This window comes from Glandiceps talaboti, chromosome 18, assembly GCF_964340395.1.
Source record: "Glandiceps talaboti chromosome 18, keGlaTala1.1, whole genome shotgun sequence".
Classification (NCBI taxonomy): Eukaryota; Metazoa; Hemichordata; class Enteropneusta; family Spengelidae; genus Glandiceps; species Glandiceps talaboti.
In genome coordinates, this window is record NC_135566.1 from 19,033,982 (window position 1) to 19,054,412 (window position 20,431).

Sequence of the window (20,431 nt, forward strand, 5' to 3'; positions counted from 1 at the left end):
CTCTGCAGATCCAGCTAAGATTTCAGCTGTTGAGAGTTTTCCAGTCCCTACAAATGTTTCTAAGGGTCAAGAGCTTTCTAGGTCTGGCAGGTTGCTATCGCCGTTTTATCAAAGATTTTTCTAAGATTGCCCATCCACTTCATAATTTATTGTGTTGAGGACCCTAAGAGATCAAGTACACCTATGGCCAATGTTGTTAATATGGCAGGTTTGGATAAGTCTGACAAGTCGGATGACTCTAATATTGACATCAGTGAATTATATAACACCTTAGCAACGGTTGCTAGTACAAATAGAATTTCGCGCTTACAGCATAGTGACAGTCATTTGATTCCATGATTAAGTTCAAGTGGGGATTTACCAAATGATACAAAGTTGGCCAAACGTATGGCAAACATGCAGGCAAATTATTTGTTGCTCAGTGGAATTTTGTATCATTTATGGTCACCATCGGGAAAGTCTGCTCTAGCTAAGGATTGTGTCAGACAATTAGTTATTCCATGGTCACTTCATTTGTATGTTATAAAGTGGATTCACGATGACGTAACAGGAGGTCATCTCGGGACGTCGTGATGTGTATATACAATTCGATCTCGATATTATTGGGATGGTATGAATAAGGATATCACAGATTATGTAGCTTCGTGTGCACGTTGTTATACTAGAAAGAGGTGTTAGGGTAATGGCTAGACCTGATTAGGTTTTGAGCCAGATCTGTTAATGTTTAATTAGGGAAATTTGCATATCAATGAAATCAACTAATTAAGCAATATCTTAAGACTGCATACTTCAATTTCAATACAATTTAGTATATTCGTTAAACATAACAACATACATTTATCCTATAAAATTTGTTGATGTACCTTACAGTGTTAATGAATAATTTGCATAATTAATTATTTTTGGTAATTAGGCTATATCTTAAGAACGCATACTTCACATTCAATATAACTTGGTTCATATGTTAACTATAAGAAAGCGCATATGTCCTTCAAGGTTTGTTGATTTAGCTTAAAGCTTTTTTGAATAATTTGCATAATTAACGATTTTTGGTGATTAGGCTAGATCTTAAAAGTGCATACTCCAATTTCAATATAGTTTAGTACATAAGTTAACAATAACTAAGCGCATAGGTCCTATTAAAAAAATTGTTGATGTCAACTACAGTTTTAATGAATAATTTGCATAATTAATGACGTTCAGCAATTCCGCTTTATCTTAAGAATGCAATATTTCATAGAATTTGGTGCATATACCAACCATAACAATGCGATTAAGTTTGTTGACATAGCCTTTACTTCAATGAGTAATTTGAATAATTAATGATCTTCATTAAGTAAGCTATATATTTGGAAAGCACGTTTCAAATTCCATATAATTTGGCACATACATCAACCCTGACAAAGCGCACATCCTCCGAAGCCTGTTGACATAGTTTTTAATGTTATGACTAATTTGCATAATCGCTAACAAACATATGTTTAAAATTGTCACAGCTGGCAATATCTAGCAAAAGTTAATCCTCGCTCAGATCCAACACTTGCCCTGTATCACCCATTTCCAACAGCATTGCAACAACACAGTGACGGCTGACCCTATTCACGTAGATTGGCGCTTGCATCTCGGAAATTATTGGCCGTTTTCCACTCATATACACCCAAATTTGGTTGATCAAACTTCAGTAAGGTAATTATGATACCAGTAGCTAAGGCAATTACACATGAACTCTCTGATGCGAGAATGTACGTTGTTCAAAGCAAATGATTAACTTCCAAAATAGCTGTGTTTTTTCACTGTTTACTGTTGATAATAGTCAATACATGAATTGAACAGGAAACCATATTTTCACACGTGTTTACCGAGGCCGAAAACGACAAATCAAATGTCCTGTAGGGTTGGTCAACAGGGCAAGTTTTTTCCTAATTGGACAACCTAAACGCCCAATAGTAGCTCAAGGGGGCATATTTTGTCCTATAGGATCCTATAGGACAACTTGTGTCCTGTAGGGTTTTTAGTAAGGGATTGACAGCCTCTACTCTACTAAAAGGTGCAATGACAGCCTCTACTCTACTAAAAAGTGAAATGACAGCCTCTACTCTACTGAAAAGTGGAATGGCAGCCTCTACTCTACTCTACTCTACTGAAAAGTGAAATGACATCCTCTATTCTACTAAAAAGTGGAATGACAGCCTCTACTCTACTAGAAAGTGCAATGGCAGCCTATACTACTAAAAATGTGGGCTGACAGCCTTAAATCTGCTAAAAATTGCAATGGCAGCCTCAACACTACTAAAAAGTGGAATGGCACAGTAGCGGTTGTCATTGTACTTTTGTGGTATCGTAGAGGGTGCCATTGCACAATAGTGGAGGGTGTCATTGTACTGTTGTGGCTTAGTAGAGGATGGTGCTGGCCGAGCGGTTAGCTCGTACGTCTCTTACCTCTGCAGAAGGGTTTAAACCCGCCAGGTGTCAGCTGGGTTTGATTGAATTTACCACGATGTAAGTGTTACGGATGACAGAATACAACTTTTTAATATTCGCTAAGCTTTGATGTTTTGCTAGGTCACCGTGAACTCTCTGCTGTCATGAATTAATACTTAGAACAAATGTTTGCATTTCGCGAATAGTATTCTTCTAAGATGACAACATTAAGTTATTAAAAGATCGTTGATGTCAAATAATGACTGATTACAGACAGTTGGAAGAACGATGTCGTGATCACATTGTTTAGCTAGTTTTCATATTTGTCAATATCATTTGCATTGAATTAAGGCGACGGCAATACTTCCGTTTTAGTCATTTATGGTGCTGATTATTTTATTACCCAATCATTTGAGTATTGTATATTTTATGTTTATAAGAATTTAATGAAATAATAAAATTATGGATTCAGTCTTTGGGAAGAGTCGGTCTGAGACTAGGAGCTTCGATCTGCTCCGTGGCCGCCTTATAAATGATCCAGATTAACCATGAACATTGTGTGTAGTCTGAGCTAATTCCCTAAAAGTCCAAGTCGATCCCGTGTACAGAGTGGAGAGAGAGAGTAACATTGAAGGGGGTTACATTAACAGTAGAGGTAACCCCCCCCCCCAATTTGTTACATAAGTACGAAGAATTCAGTTTGACTCTACCATACAACGTAGGTTTCCCTGGGTACTCCGGTTTCCTGCTGCACTAACACTTACCCAAACGAGCCTATAAATGGGACTAGCCCCCGTTGGTTATCCGAAAACAAATAAACATCATTGTACGTTTGTGGTATACTAAAGGGTGCCATTGTATTTTTATGGTACAGTAGAGAATAACATTGTATTTTTTTGGTACAGTAGAGGGTGACATTGTACTTTTGTGTTATAGTAGAGGGTGTCATTGTACTATTGTGGTATTGTAGAGGGTGACATTGTACTTTTGTGGTATTGTAGAGGTGTCATTGTACTATTGTGGTATTGTAGAGGGTGTCATTGTACTCGGTACAGTGGAGGGTGACATTGTACTATTGTGGTATTGTAGAGGGTGTCATTGTACTATTGTGGTATTGTAGAGGGTGACATTGTACTTTTGTGGTATTGTAGAGGTGTCATTGTACTATTGTGGTATTGTAGAGGGTGTCATTGTACTCGGTACAGTGGAGGGTGACATTGTACTATTGTGGTATTGTAGAGGGTGTCATTGTACTCGGAATAGTAGAGGGTGTCATTGTACTTTTGTGGTATAGTAGAGGGTGACATTGTACTATTGTGGTATTGTAGAGGGTGTCATTGTACTTTCGTAGTATAGTAAAGGGTGTCATTGTACATTTTAAGTAGCAAAGAAAAGTCATTACTCAATCTAATGATATTGAAAGGTGTAATTCTGCCGTTTTCATAGAGTAAATGATGACATTTGTCTCTTCTCGTTCTACTTGTCATTTACTTTTATTTTAATAGGAATACCCCAATTATATGCATTTGTTATAAAGTTAAAATTCTCAAACCCATATCCACTCAGTGTTGAAAATGGAATCTAATGAAGACATCGAACGGATCGTGTCATCTGCTATGAAGACAGAAACACCCGACAAGATAAAACAACTAAACCAAAAGGTGATGCAGTTTGGAGAGTCGCATATACAAAATGTCTGGGAAAGACGATTACCTGCATATCAAATGAAAGCAGATAAGGCAGCTGGGTTGTTGAATTATCGGATTGAAGAAGAACCAAAGAGCATAGGTAAGTAAAAGAGAATGAGTGAAAATAAAAAACTAAAACAATCCTGATATGAGTCAAGATCCAAAGTGAGAAAATCGAAATCTGATGTGAGCCACAAATAATAAGATAAATCTAACAGAACATCATGTATTTGGTTATAAGTTGGTGTAAACATCGCAGAGCATGTTGCAATTTAATAAATAAATATTTTGACCTACTATATAACATTTTTTTGAGTGTTTATAGTTTGGGCAACCTCCAATAAATAAATAAATTCCTCAAAAACTGTAACACATAAAACCTCCTCTTAAGTGTCTACCCCATATTATCATGTGCAAGATACTGACCATTGCCCTTGACTTTCAGGTAAAGTATCAAAATCAAGCCATTTTCTTGCATATCACCGACACTTTGTACTAAATATTCGTGGTCAACAAATTTCTTTTAAACCATGCTGTCACACAGTCAAAGTGTGTATCTCTCTCTCTCTCTCTCTCTCTCTCTCTCTCTCTCTCTCTCTCTCTCTCTCTCTCTCTCTCTCTCTCTCTCTCTCTCTCTCTCTCTCTCTCTCTCTCTCTCTCTCTCTCTTGAGCACTGAAGTCCTCAGTGAGACGATATATTTATATACACGAGACATGTCTACGGGTAAGGGAATCTTCAATTATAATCACAAAGGGAGAGGACAGAGGGAAATTAGGCCCGGTCTGTTGCATAAAGTATGACTCAATCAAACCCCTACCACCAAGTTGACAGTTTTAAAGGTATTGATTATTTCCCAACTACTACTACCACCGCAGTGCATTTGTGTTAAATCCCACTTGTCGTAGATTAATTACGAAATTTAGAGTCTCTGATTTTCATTTACAAATAGAGTTGGGTAGAGGTGTATGCTACCAAAGAAAGATTTTGCTGCAAATATTGCCCTTCAATTGTTGAAGATGAATATCATTTTATTATTCACTGCCCACAACACGAAAATGAGAGAGGTTTTATTTTCTTCGATATCTTTGAAATGTGCTTATTTTAATACTTTAAACAGTCAAGAGAATTTTTTGTATATTCTAAGTTCAGATGATAAACTTCCTTTTGCCAAATTCCTTTTAGATACATCTCGAAAGATATCCTCAGCAGACAAATAATGTGTATTGTATTTTTGTCTTGTATTGTATTGTATTGTGTTTACTATACCATGCTTTCCACAGCATGTTGATAAGTAATAAAGAATTGTTAAATTGCCACTGCATTAGTCAATAATTGTGTTTGGATCTCATTGGCTGAGCTGAATGGCAGAACATTAACTCACAAACACTACACTAGATGGGCAGTCTCCCGATATTGTCAAGACCAAGGTCAACATCTCCACAACATTATTATCCCTAATATCTTACCCAAATGCTACCGTTTTACTCCTGTGAAACCCAATGTGACTTCTCCCCTCACATCGCACCTGGCAGTTAGTTCACTACTAGGTTGTCACAGCAACAATTTGATTAGTATGGTCTGATATTACGGTACCTAACCGTTACCCTAACCTATGTGGCAGCAGTAGGATTACATTCCCCAAAAAATGAGAAATTGGACAATACCGTAACAAAATGTGTCAAAGTAAAATGTGACCCTCCCCTCATCCCGTTTTCTAAAATATGGCCCTCCCCGTGAGAGAATTTGTAAAAGGCGACCCCCATTCCCCGGCCCTCCGTGTCAAGATCTTGCAGGGGCCTAAGTAACGACCTAAGTAAAACATGAACGTTCCTCTACATAGTATTGACAGTTAAAATATACGAAGATTCCTGGAAGGGACATGCACATACACATCCAGTAAAAGCGCCAGACATCTATTTGACCAGTTGTAAAATGAATGCCTTCCAGACAGACAGACAGACAGACAGACAGACAGACAGACAGACAGACAGACTATTAACATAATCTTCCCTTATGGTTGGTAAAGAGACAGTAACAGAAATCTTCTGTATGTGAGCCGGAAAACTCCGAACATTAACATTCAGAAATTTAGAAATATGCGCTGAATATGTTCTATTCCATAATATTTAATTGTTTACATTTGGACACACAGATACACTTCTGAAAGTCATCGAAGAACATGTACTTGGAAATGGAATTGAGACAAGTTATGGCGGTTGTCTTGGTTATGTTCCCGGGGGAGGACTTTATTCAGCAGCTTTAGGAGATTACATTGCAGCAGTCACCAATAAATATGCAGGTACAAATTGTAGTATTGTTTGTTTGTTGTTGATGCCATTGTTCCCATAGGTTTCAAGCTTTTTGAGAAAAATTGTATAGTTCACATTTAAAAAGTCGTAACATAAATTATACATCTGAGCAATTATTATGGTAGATTTATACGCATATTTAGAAGAGCTTGTTACGTTGTCAAAGGAGAAATCTATCCAAACTAAAATCATAATGTAACATTACCCAAGTAAAAAGCTAATTTGTGATTGATTGCATCAGACGCCTTTGATATTATCTGTTATTTATTATTAAATTGTTGTATAGGCCCATAAAAACTCTTGAATTCTTCAAAACTATTTACGTAATTACACTAAATAATGGTGTATTTTACTAATCACTAAAAGTGGGTGTTGTCTGATCAGTGACCTAAAGATATGTAAATTGCCAATCTCAGTTCATGTCTCATATATTTTTTACCAATTTCTCCCAAATTATGAAATAGCCGTGTTTGCACTGGGTGCAGGTGCTGTCCGGATGGAGAATATGTTAATTTCATGGGTGGCTAATCTCATTGGTTACCCAGCAGGGCATGGTGGGAATTTAACATCTGGTGGTTCAACAGGAGCATTGTTGGCTGTTGTAGCAGCACGACATAGCAGGGGTGTTAAAGGACGTGACTTTGAAAGGTATATCTATCGCTTTAATTATACAAGGTATAATGGACAAGTTTGCAATAATTGTGTTGCGACGTTTTGATTCAAAAATTCTTTTTTGGGCCTAAAAAATAGTTTTCACTGACGACCCTATGATTTTTTTTAACGTATTCAAGAAAAAAATAAATAAAATTACAAAAATCATGTGAAGTCTCGCGAGAAATATTGGATACGGAAACTGACTTCAACTTAAAGAGACAAAATAAAACTCTTCTTCCGATCTGTAATGGCTGTACATCTGATAGGAAGAAATAAATAACACAGAGACCATTTGGAAAACCTGAACAAGACACTCACACATGAAGAAAACAAAATAAAATACATATAAAGAGATAATTGCCATATACTATTATAAATCAAACTGAAAACTTAAAATTGTCTTTTTCTGATTGTAGACTTGTTGTTTACATGACTGAGAGTGATCATATATGTCATCAGAAAGCATTACATATTGCTGGTATGTCTGAAGCTATTATCAGAAAAGTTCCCATAGACGAAAATTTCAGGATGAAAGTGGATGAACTACGAACATTAATTCAGAAAGACGAAGAGGTACTTTTTTCAAATGTCAAGTATGCCAACATATTAGGGAATTAACAGAATTTATAGCAGGGGCCTGGGGAGAAAGTGTATGAAAATGAACACAAGAATTTCTACAGGGTCCCTCCAATCTACACATATATTTTTGTGTAAGTATACCTAAACACACACCCACCTCCACCCAACCCCATTCTGGAGATGTACACGTGTATAATACACTCCATTAGATAACAGTGGCAATCTCTTTCAGTGTCCATACATCAATATTTCATGACCCTTTCAGGCTATCGGAATGATCAAGCCCCTCCCGCACCCTAATGTGTCCGTGCCCTCCGATCCATTTTCTTCTTAGTGCCCCAACCATTATTCACGTTGTCAGTGTGCAATGGAAATAAGGCGTTATGTGCATGCTTGTGTATAGTAACATGCGGGCAGATAACAAAATGTAATGGTGTAGGTAAATTCCTAAAGTTGACATAATTTTTATATTTGAACGTCTTTGTTTACTGTGTATCATTTGGTTTCATCGTCTATTTTGAATATCGGAATAAAGTTTTATATATTGAGTACTTTTGTTTGAAAGAATATCTCAAAAGGGGTATAAAAAAGCCATCAAGTGAGAGAGAAGCGAAACCCTGATATGGTAAAACATGAGTTTTTTTCAAAATTCAACTGAGTATATAATAAAGGACTTACTCCATAATACAATAGAATTATTAGTATGACATGTTTATAAAGACATTAATAATATTTGTACCATGTACAGTCTGGACTGCTGCCATTTTTTATTGTTGGGACACTTGGTACGACTGATGTTGGGTCTATTGATCCTATTGACCAGATTGCTGATGTGGCGGAGGAATACAATCTATGGTTTCATGTGGATGCAGCGTATGGTGGATTTTTTGTCTTGGTGGATGAATGCAAACCCTATTTCAAGGGAGTGAATAGGGCAGACTCAATCGTCATCGACCCACATAAAGGTAATATGTCGTAAGTTAGTTAGTACTTGCAATATATGATGTATGTTCTCTCTGAGTTTTGAAGATATGTACATTACATAGTGAGGGGTAATTATAAATCAACACTATGGGGGGGGGGGGGGTGGCATGTGGATATCAGTACAGCAGCAGAATTCACAATTATCTGTGTAATATCTCAGACCACCAATGCCCTTTGTGGTTCCACTATAAAAGTTATCTGAGTGAGTGGTTCATTATGCATTGTACCAGCCATGCTATCCATAAACTTCACAGGGTGAAATAAATTTACATCAACCACTCTATACTAGGTTTATTTTTACCATTTGGAACTGGTATGGTGTTAGTAAAAAGAGGATATATACTACGGAATGCCAATACTGATCATGATGACGCACCATACCTACAAGATCACAAACTAAACATGGAAGAAGAGTCACCAATTAATCTCACATTTGAATCAACCAAACATTTTAGGTATGTATTTTTAGCCTTTCAAATCGTCTAACTTTTACACTTTTTTTGTGTTCATGTATAAATATTGATGTTTGAAAATATAATTATGTCTATAACTGTATGGGATGTCCGACTAGTTATTGAAATGAGTTGAACTACAGACCATGTTATTGTCAAAAGTGATGTACTCTTTCGTAAATAAAGTGACTGGTTTTCTTTAGCACAACTGAATCAATAAGGGGTTCAGTAGGGCTATAGGCATGGTGCTGTGTCTGCCTGCCTGGATATATATGTGTGTGTGTGTGTGTGTGTGTGTGTGTGTGTGTTTGTGTGTGTGTGTGTGTGTGTGTGTGTGTGTGTGACTTCAACTCAAAAACCAACTGACCGATTGCCTTGGTATTCGGTGGGGACACAACTTTTTGTGTCTAATTGGGAAATTGTTCAAAGCAAAATGATCGCATGACGGGTGTGTGATTTGGGTCAAAAATGTCATTTTTGGTCAAAATACTTTGACTCAAAAACTACAGGGCCGATTGGGTTGCAATTTGGTGGGAATGTTCGTAGGGGTGTGTAGATTAAGATTTGTACATAATATGATGATTCCATCAGTAATATGCAAATTAGGGCTACAAATGTGTCTCTTTGGTCAAAAATCTTTGTTTCCAAAACTGAGCAGATTGGTTGAAATGTAATGGGGGTGCATATTGGGATGTATAGCATGTAATGATTTCATCAGCGATAAAAATGTGCATTTTGGTCCTACAACACCATTGGCGCTAATTTTTATATTTAGCATTATGCCCTTTTGGCCTTTAGCTGTCAAAATGTTGACTCGGTGTTTGACATGTGCAGGATTATACATTAGCAGTCCGCTTCCAGCAGAGCTATTAGTTTGTGCATCGGGTGATAACCTCCTTGTCTGAGTTGCTGCTGATGAAGTGTTATCACTATCAGTAATGGATAGTGTAAGACAAAAGGGGGTTTAGTACAGAAGGTGTGAGTTGGGCTAGCCTATTTCCTGACGACCGTGTCCCAATTTTACACTACGTTATTAGATAACGTAGTGTACAATTGGAACAAGGTCGTCACGAACTAAACTAGAATTGGGTTGACCTTTGTAGTTCAAGTAAAACCAGTTCAGCAAGCCGAGGATGTGTAACCCATACTACTGCACCATGGATGTAGTACTAACTGCACAGTAACAATTCTAAGGGATTTGAAGGCGGGCGTAACTGTTACCATTCAAAAGAAATGATAAACATTTATAAAAACGAATTTTATACAGGTCTTCAAATGAACTAAACTATAAGATACAGCATTATCAGGCTTCTAAATTGACAGGGACTTGTGAATGTCGTATGGCTTATTTGTTGCGCCATGAACACAGGAAAGTGCATGTTGTGTGTGTCACCATCCGAATGTGTACATTTTATTTCTGTATTATCACCACCTAGCCTGGCAAGGCGTGACACAGTGTGTACTTTATCGTAATCTAATCTAGCAAGGGTGAGATGGACTAATCCTGGCATCCTGTGAACTTGTCGGGCATAAGTACAATAAACACTAGTCTTGCTGCTAGACGTTCGGGCTTTCTTTCGATGCTATAACTATAAGCGAACGAAGTTCGCATGTGAGGGCTTGCCCGAACACTCGGATGTTCCATCCTCGATAATGTTGTTCGGCTGTGTGTCGTATTTTATCGGAAGAACATCCGAGGGCTAGCTGATAGACTAAATAAACACCGGTGGAAAGATAAACCGTGCGACTCCGCTTTGTTGTTTATCTTTCCATCGGTGTCTATTATACATAAATCATAGACCCCACACTAAAGTATCTACCTGACCTAGACTTCACCTGAAGTTTGTTTGCTGTACTTGCCTAAGGATGACCTTATTTTAGTGACAACTGAACCTAAAGGTTCAGTAGTGCCATAGGCATGTCACAAGTGTGTGTGTGTGTGTGTGTGTGTGTGTGTGTGTGTGTGTGTGTGTAAACAACTTCAACTCAAAAACTGCTGGACCGATTGCCTTTTTATTTGATGGGGACATTACTTTAGGTGCCTAGTTGGGAATTGTACAAAACAAAATGATCGCATAAGGCCAGGAAAAAAGAAGCTGTTCAACGGGCAACATAACCCGACACATTTGGTAGGTAGGTCGATTTTTTTTGATTTTTTTTTTACAAAGGATGTAAAAACAAACCACATTTAATGCAAAAACATTTGAAGTTGAGTTTACATTGTACTTATTCATTCATTTTGATTTTATCTCTTGCAATTTGTCTGTATGGCAATTGATTTCCATCAGCTCTAGTTAGGAAATGTGCACAATTTACGGTTAAACAAATTTTGTAGCTCCTCTCAAAATATGTTAAGACCCGCTATTATGAAATCAATAGCCACTCCTTCTGTCACCTACACTATAGAGGAGATATAAAATTATATATGGTAGCACAGGTACAATGATGCATTAAAAATAAGTGATAATCAACTACAATAACAGTCCAAATGATATTACTTGACAAAGGATGTTGTAAGGAGATGTCTCATAATTAGCTCTGACTTATGAAGGGAGGTACTTAGTCAGCCACCTTCCATCTTGTTTTGGGAGAAAGACGATTATTACCGTGATTGCTACTGATTGGAAGGATACATCCTCAAAAATGCAAACTTTTTTGAAAATAAGACAATATAGGAGGCCATTTAGAGGCATAAAATATTAAACAAAAAACATAATTATAAAGTCTTACAAAGCTTGAATGTGGTTTTAAAATACCAGAATTGAGAGACAATTATGACATGCAGTACATTTTATCTGGCTATGAAGTGTATTTTGTTGTGGCAAAGCTGAAAGATATTTTGCAGATGTGGTAAATGACTTCTCCTGAACTTTAATTTGATTCCAAAAAAATCATGAATAAAGAAAGAGTACAACATTTGAAGACTTTCAGACTATCAGACTTTTGATGGCCCAATGACTGCCCTTCCCATGGTCATAAATTTTTGCTCATTTCGTTTAGTGAATATTGGATAACAGTTTAATTTTATCTCAATTCATCCTTGTATGCATCATCAGAGCAAAGTAAACCACTGACAGTACATAATTTGGAATTGACTCAAATGTATATTGTTACATGTACTATTCAGAAAATATAAAGAAATTCCCTTAATTTTGAAACAAAGTGTGCATTTCACTGACATGCAAAGCCAGCATGAGGATATTTGCCCATCACCAAAAAAAAAAATTGAAATGCCAAAAATATGGGTAGGTACGTTGAACAGCTTTTTTTTTCTGGCCTAACAGATATGTGATTGGGGTAAGAAAATGTCATTTTTGGTCAAAAAAATTCAAAATAAAAAAACGGGGCAGATCGGTCTAAAATTTGGTGGGAACGTTCTTAGGGGTATGTAGATTAAGATTTGTTCATGACATGATTCCATCAGTGATATGTAAATGGGCTAATTTAATGCGGATGCATCTTGGGGTGTATAAATGAAAAAATGTTAAGCATATAACGATTTCATCAACTTATATCTCATCAAAAAGTACTTGGTCAATGAGACTGAAATTTCGTGAGATGTTTATAGATGTGTTATTCTGCAGATTTTGTTCAAAATATTGACACAACTCACCCTAGTAACCATGACCGAATGCCAGTATATTTTAATAAAATAACAACATCATCTGATAGACAAGTGAGTAAGTTTTCATGAAAAGAATGTATGCAAATATCCCTTTCAGCCACATGACCACGCTCATTGCAACATGACGATGAAGTATATCGCAAAGATAACATAAGGGATTCATAGACAAGTGAACGAACATTCAAACAATGTACGCAAATATGTCTAGCAACAAGGCCATGCTCATAGCAACAGCCCAATGATCGCGTATATTGCAAAGATAACAACATGTATGTATAGGCAACTGGATAATCTTTCAGCAAATGAACACCTATACCTAGCATGGATCAGCATGTGGATAAACATTTTAAAAATCTACAAAGCCATTGGCACTATTTTTTTTATGTTTCTCATTACTGTTTCATAACAACTGTGGTTCGGTAAGTCGGTCGTTTTACAAAACAAAAGTAAAAAAAAATATTTAAAGATCATCTTCTTCATGTTTCTCTGACTCTCCCTTTTCTTCTCTCTGTATTCTTTTTGTTGGATTTCTGACAACAAACCCTTTCCAAGCTTCTCTACTCATTTGAATTGCCATTTTCTCAGTCCCCCGACTTCGATAACTTCCGTCATGGAAGAAATGCTTTGTTCGTGAACAAGTGGCGCCACTGCAGACAAAACTGTAGATGATGTTGACACTTACTAGAGAGGGCGCTGTTCCCACAAAATATTAAGTGGTGGGGTGTATTTTTTTTCAATATATCTTGATCAAAAAAGATTTCACGCCCCCCCCCTCCGAAATAAACCCGAGGACCCCCCCCCCCACCTAAAAAAAACCCGGCTACTAACATTTTGATGTGTAATAATACAGTAAACCCCCCCCCCCCCTCCACTTCAGAGATGTACGGTATTGTACACTACATTAAACTAAGTTGGAGATCAACTTCAGTGTCCATTCAGGGGACCTCTCCCAGGGTAAGCACTTTAAAAAAAAATAAGGACATGTAGGGGCATAAAATTGCAAACCATATATAGTACCGAAAACCATAGATACTTGAAAATTGTCTTCAATATCCCAATTTTACTCTAGTCAATACATAAATATACAACTGTATTGCTTTATTACCTACATTTTTTTTACCAAAATCCAAAGCAATCGCTTTGCTATGAACAATACCCGAACTAGACAGCAAAAGTAACGTCCCCATCAAATACCAAGGCAATTGGTCTGGCTGTTTACGTCCACAGACAAAGAGACAGACACAACACCAATTGCAACTTTATTAGTTCAGTTGTGCTAAAAAAAATCTTTACAAATAGATATGGACTTAAATTTGCAAAAGAAGATCTCACATTTGCTTGTAAGTTGTAACAAATACTTAGCGATAATTAGCCAGCCGGGCATTTCCCTTCATTCTTGATTTGGAGGAGAAACAGCATCACCTTGATCGCTAACGAGGAGGGTAGGGGGATTTCAAATTTATTGGAACTTGGGAGGGGGTGGGTCGATGAAAAATCACCCACCAGGTGTTTGAGAATGCAGTCTTATCTGAAATTGGATCTCGGCCATATTGTCCAAACGAAATATAACGACACACACACAAACATACATTAGTTTATGATGTTATCGACAGCCTCATTGGCTGGTAGATAAATGGTAGATAAATGGTAGATAAATGGACACATTTTTTGCAATATTTAATGTAAAAGGTAAATGACTACTCTTGAGGTTTAATTTTGTTCGAGAGAGAGAGAAGGGGCGGGAGGTAGGGAGAGAGGGGGAGGGATGGAGGGAGATAGAGAGAATGACTAGTATATATAGGTGCAAGCTACATCGAAACAGCGCCCGCACTCGTCAAGTTGGTTAACTATTTGCATTGATTACCCAGCCAGTTGTCACTCCATACTAATTTATATACACATCCTCCAAACAAATTCATTACATATTTTTAAGGTGGCCCATGGCTGACAATGTTGGCAATCTTTATAATCGTTGATGTTTTCCGACAGGATAAAAAAATAAGGACAATAAGGAATAAACTATTTCATTTGTAGAAAAATAATTAAAACGAGAACCCTCAAAACCAAAATAAAACCATTTTAATTTTTCAAATAGGAAGAAAGTCAAAGTAAGATCAAAATGCAAAGCAAAGTAAAAGTGATATGACAAATAAAATGAAATCAAATCTAAATGAATTTTTTGAGTAGAATCAAATTATGCTGATATAAATGTGATTGTCTCCTGTGTTGATGAACTACGACGACATGATCAGGGGTACGGGGGGGGGGTACGGAGTAAATAGAACGGTCGAGCTGACGCACGAAGTGAACGCAACCAATCACGAACGAACGTTGACTTATATAGTGCTAAAGGCTATTTTCGAGGAGTGGGGGGGGGGGGGATATTACGAACAATAGGTATTATCGTGAAGTTAAATACCAGGCGATAGGTAGACTAATAATGGCAAAAATTTGTATCATGATGAATTTGTACTTATAACAAACATAATCATTTTTGAAGATATGGTGGGATAACAAAAAGACAAGCACTCATTTGAATCTACATCAGAAATGGGAGACCAACTCAGTGTTTTCTTACAGGTATCAGTGGAGACATTAGGGTTACGTAGAGTTATTCTATTTAGGCCGACATTTCCTAAAGCTTTGTCAGACAACTGTTTTTCACACCTAATGTTTCATTTTCCAAAATGGGCATTTAAGCTTAGTTTAGTTCAGTTATATAGGCCCTAACATTCAGGCCGTAAATAAGTTTACAAGTATATATATATATATATATATATATATATATATATATATATATATATATATATATATATATATATATATATATATATATATATATATATATATATATATATATATATATAAACAAACTATATCGATAGTTATTCATGTGCTATTAGTATTTTATATATAGTCACACACACTTTGTTTGTTTGTACATTATTATAGTGTTTCTTGTTTCTTTGCGTGCAATACGGTTCCATTTTCTGGGCTCCCTGTGGCTGTGGAACTTAATTTGGGACGACAGTCACACATCCTTTGTCCTCGGACAACTCCCGAGAAAAGTGAGGGCGCACTTTACAATATCTTCAAACTCGACAGTTTTGATTTTAAAAGTTGGTAGCATTACCTTCGAATTCACGTACCATCTTTAAGCGAATGAATAAATTCATAATTTTTTTGTTATAATTTTTGATGGCGCAATGGAAATGTAACGATTCGTAAACTTGGTCACCACACTTTTAGTGCGTTTTGACAGGACCAGCTACCCATCGGTCTTTGCATTTTAAAGATGGCTGCCTCCACAAAATGTTTATTAGTAACTGCTCAGCGGGGGTTTTATTTTCCAAACATGCTATCACTGGAGCCTTGCTGTCGCCTGCTTGGAGCTGTCAAGAAAAAAAAGCTTTCCCAGGTCTGCTAATGGTTAGCTGACGGATCCCTAATGGCATACCGTATTGTGTTACGCCTTGATTGCGAGCAAACCGCCTGCGGCCAACCAGCTGTCTTCGGCATAATGTATGAAATACCTTTTACCATTTATGGCATTTCGCCTGATATTAGACTTTAATTTATTCCGAGTATGACGTGAGAAACAGGCGGATTGTACCAGTCGCCTGCGGCAGAATTTTTTTCTCGCGCGATACAAATATTACAAGATTGCTTCGAAGGAGTTGGAGGCCAATCGCGATGAGTCCGGATTTCATACTGTATATCCACGTAATGAGCTCCGATGGGGCGCGTTGACATTTATTTTCTCGTGTGCTCTGGTTGGAGGTTTAGCCTCGCCTGCGGCTCTCATTGTTTCCTTTTTCCTTTCAACTTCGCCGACTTGCCGACACAAGCTGGGGCTCGCCACGTCTGCCACACACACGGTTCGTTTTTCACAGTGACAACCGATTTCTGAACAATCGCCTGATTCTACGGTGATAATTTCATGAAGCAGCGCTGACGATGTCACGTCGGAAGCAGAAGAATCCGCAGAAAATACGACAGCTCTCGACAGAAGGTAAGTTGGCATAAATTATACAGTTATATTTGCACGTTTGCTGATACGGAAAACGCTGGGGCGTGAACGTGAAAGAAAGATTTACGGGTGACTGATTTTTGTTGTCGGGAAGGTCAACCCGTCGTCGTCGGAGTGAACGCGCAAATTAAATACCTCAACGTCTTGTGATTAAACCGTGATAAGTTGTTTCGGAATTTTATTACCAAAGTTGTGTAGATGGCGTCGGACAGAAAATAAGTGTATGTGATTGCAGGCGGTGAGGCCGATCAAAGGGTTTCTTGTTATTTCTTTAGCACTTTAACTCACGATTACTGTAATCTACAAGACATGTTGTCCTGGTGAAGTCAAGTTGTTTTTTAAAAAATGTGTTCATTTTTTTCATAATCTTGACATAATGTAGATAAAGATTTAATCATTCCATCAGGGTTACATCTGCTCATATATTCTTACAATTATAAAATGAAATCTTAATTTATTGTCAGACTAAAGTAGTCATGCTGTTGATGAGTGTGATTTTTGTTTATTTGATGTTTTTGAGTGAAAGAACAGAACAAAATGTGAACCCAAAAGTTTCTTGGGGAATGTTGACTTTTAGAATTCTAAGCTGTCAATTGTACTAAAAAGTTCTTTTCTTGAATTGCAGTATTTCTTCATAGCTATTCAGGCAGTTTATTTAACTGTGATTATGTGTTCACCTTTGATGTATACTAGTAAATATGAGGAGGTTGTGATTTTATTGAAATCATAACAAAAATTGTTTGGAAACACATAATCTGAAAATGTAATTTTTATGTATATCACACCTTGTTACCATGTCATATCTCATTTGGCAAAAAGTATTGATTTTAAAGATTTACTGAATCATGTTTTCAACAACAGTTGTCTTAATGACCAAATATCTTCATCAGCTTGGTAGATCAATTGATTTACAAAGGTTATATAAAGCACAAGCAGTTCAAAAATTTTTGAGCATTGAGCTTTCCATCTGTTTTCATAGACAATCCTCAACAGAATGACAAATTCCATTGTTACCAAGTTAATAAATTGATGAAAGGATATTGAAATTGAATTAAATTAAATTATATTAAATTAAATTAAATTAAATTAAATGAACTTAAATTAAATTGAAAATTGATTTATTCATCAGATACAAATAGAATAGAAGATATATACATGTACAACACAATTCAAAGAAGTTATCAGGGTAGTTCATCTGGTGAGGACCATAGAAATAGTTTGATCTGAACTAGTCTGTGGCACTGACAAAATTAATATACAAGAAAAAAGTACAATTGTATAACTGCAATAAATAGAAAGAGAGTAATAAATAAAGTAAATAATATGATATAATAATAATTTCAATAGTATTCACATGTCGAAGAACATTTGAAATAAAATTGATACTAATAGTTAAAGTGATAATATGACACAAAATCATACTTCCTATGAAATTGAAACGAGAGAAGTAGTTTGATATATGACATAGAAGTTCTGTTTTTATGTATCTATAGTGTTGTATCATTATAGCCTTTGGTGTTTATATTTGTTAGACATTGAATTGTACTTTTAATATTCCAACTACTAAAACATGTTGAACCATGTTGACATCTGCAAATTGGCCAACTTCTCACACTGTATACATGATATAAAAATGACAATTTTTTTACTACTAAAAAATTTGAAAAGTATGTTTACCACATTCTCACATTTTAAGCTGGTGTGCATATTTTAATTACTTGCTGCAGTGTTCTTCCCAGGAATTTTTTGGTTAGGATATTTACTCATTAGCATAAATCAGCACACTTTTTCATAGCAAAAGAATTAATATTCGTGAATAAATTAATGATAAAATCATTTTTTATACCAACTCAGGTCAAATAGGGGACCTGAGGTATAGTAGCCTGTCTACAGAGACCTGTGGCCATTGAGGTTTCAACTTACTGAGATAGCCACCAAGTAAAACTATTGTTACGACATGTTGACATAAGCAATTTATTAGATTTTGGTTTAATTGTACTGACAGTAGGGAGGAGTTTCTGATGACTTCCATGATCTTTGCAGTGTACATACATTTTGTACATTGATATGCAAATTATGTCTAAAAATGCAATTCAAGTAAAAATTGTCGAGATTGAAAATTGTTCAATAAAATTTCATTCATTTGTTGATATGCAAATGAGATCTTAAACATATAATTTGCTGGGCAGGTCAGTCTGAAATTTGGTTGAGATGTAGTAATGTCCAACTTGAGAATTGTTCAACACGAGGTTACCTCAGTAATGAATAACACTCGAAAACTACCAGGCTGATGGGGCTGAAATTTAGAAGCAAAGTTTCTAGGCGTCCAACTGAAGGACACAGCTACGAATTGACAGACATTGTATTGGCAGACACACATTGTATTGGCAGACAGACATTGTATTGGCAGACATACATTCATTAAATGGACACAAATATGCCTAACATTACAACCAAGACTATGCCAATGGCAACAGCAAAATGACAATATCTAGTTCCAACATTCAACACAAATATGCCTAGCAACCAAGACTATGCCAATAGTGACAGCAAAATGACAATATCTAGTTCCAACATTCAACACAAATATGCCTAACATTACAACCAAGACTATGCCAATGGCAAAAGCAAAATGACAATGTCTAGTTCCAACATTCAACACAAATATGCCTAGCAACCAAGACCATACCAATGGCAACAGCAAAGTGACAATGTCTAGTTCCAACATTCAACACAAATATGCCTAGCAACCAAGACCATACCAATGGCAACAGCAAAATGACAATGTCTAGTTCAAAGATTAAGTGTTAGGTAGTCCCAATGTGGACAAACATTCTTTTTTTATTATTATAAAAATTTAAAATATCTTTATTCAGGGTAAACTCAATAAGCATTACAAACAATGCAGAGCGTTGCAGGGTCGGACAAGTGCCATCTTACCACCAGTGAAGTTGTGTTTTCTACTTCAAGTTCAGCCATAGAGGGTGTTAATATAATTTGGGAAGACTCTAGACTTATAGATTGGGTCAGTCAGGTGATAGCCTCATACACAAATTGATACCTAATTTCCAAGTCCCCATGTGTTTGGTAGTTTCATTGATTTTTTTCCATCATATACTTGAGCAAAAAAATTCATTTAAAAAAGGTTTTGATGAAAACTGTTGACACTGAATTGTAATGTACAGTTGATATTTGTGAGGTTAAACACTAAATTATTAAAATTATTCATATCATTATTTAAAATATTCTCGTTTGTATAATTATTGAAAATCTTACTTGATAGATTTACTTCAATTTTAGCACAACTGAACTGATTCAGTGGTGCTATAGGCATGGAAAAGTGTCTGTGTGTGTGTGTGTGTGTGTGTGTGTGTGTGTGTGTGTGTGTGGAGGTGTGTGTAAACAGCTTAAAAGTCAAAAACTGCTGGACCAATTGCCATGATATTTGGTGGGTGTATTACGTGGGTATCTAGTATGAAAATCATTCAAATCAAAATGATCACATCACAGGTGTGTGATTTGGGGTTTTAAAAATGTGAATTTTTCGTCAAAAGTCTGTAATTCCAAAATTACTGAGCAGAAAGGACTGAGATTTGGTGGGTACATTGTTCGGGGTGTTTAGATTAAGAAGTATTCTTGACATAATGATCCCATAAGTGATATGCATATTAAGACTAAAAATCTATAA

At 36.3% G+C, this 20,431-nt stretch overlaps 1 protein-coding gene across 1 annotated transcript in view; it reads left to right on the plus strand.

Moving 5' to 3' along the window:
- Positions 1–20,431, plus strand: part of LOC144449797 (uncharacterized) — a 63,462-nt gene that overhangs the window by 16,172 nt on the left and 26,859 nt on the right. Inside the window, exons 10-15 of the mRNA XM_078140372.1 lie at positions 3,988–4,209; positions 6,263–6,409; positions 6,884–7,067; positions 7,490–7,646; positions 8,401–8,617; positions 8,926–9,091. Coding sequence (XP_077996498.1) covers positions 3,988–4,209; positions 6,263–6,409; positions 6,884–7,067; positions 7,490–7,646; positions 8,401–8,617; positions 8,926–9,091 — 1,093 coding nt within the window. The remainder of the gene's footprint in view (positions 1–3,987; positions 4,210–6,262; positions 6,410–6,883; positions 7,068–7,489; positions 7,647–8,400; positions 8,618–8,925; positions 9,092–20,431) is intronic.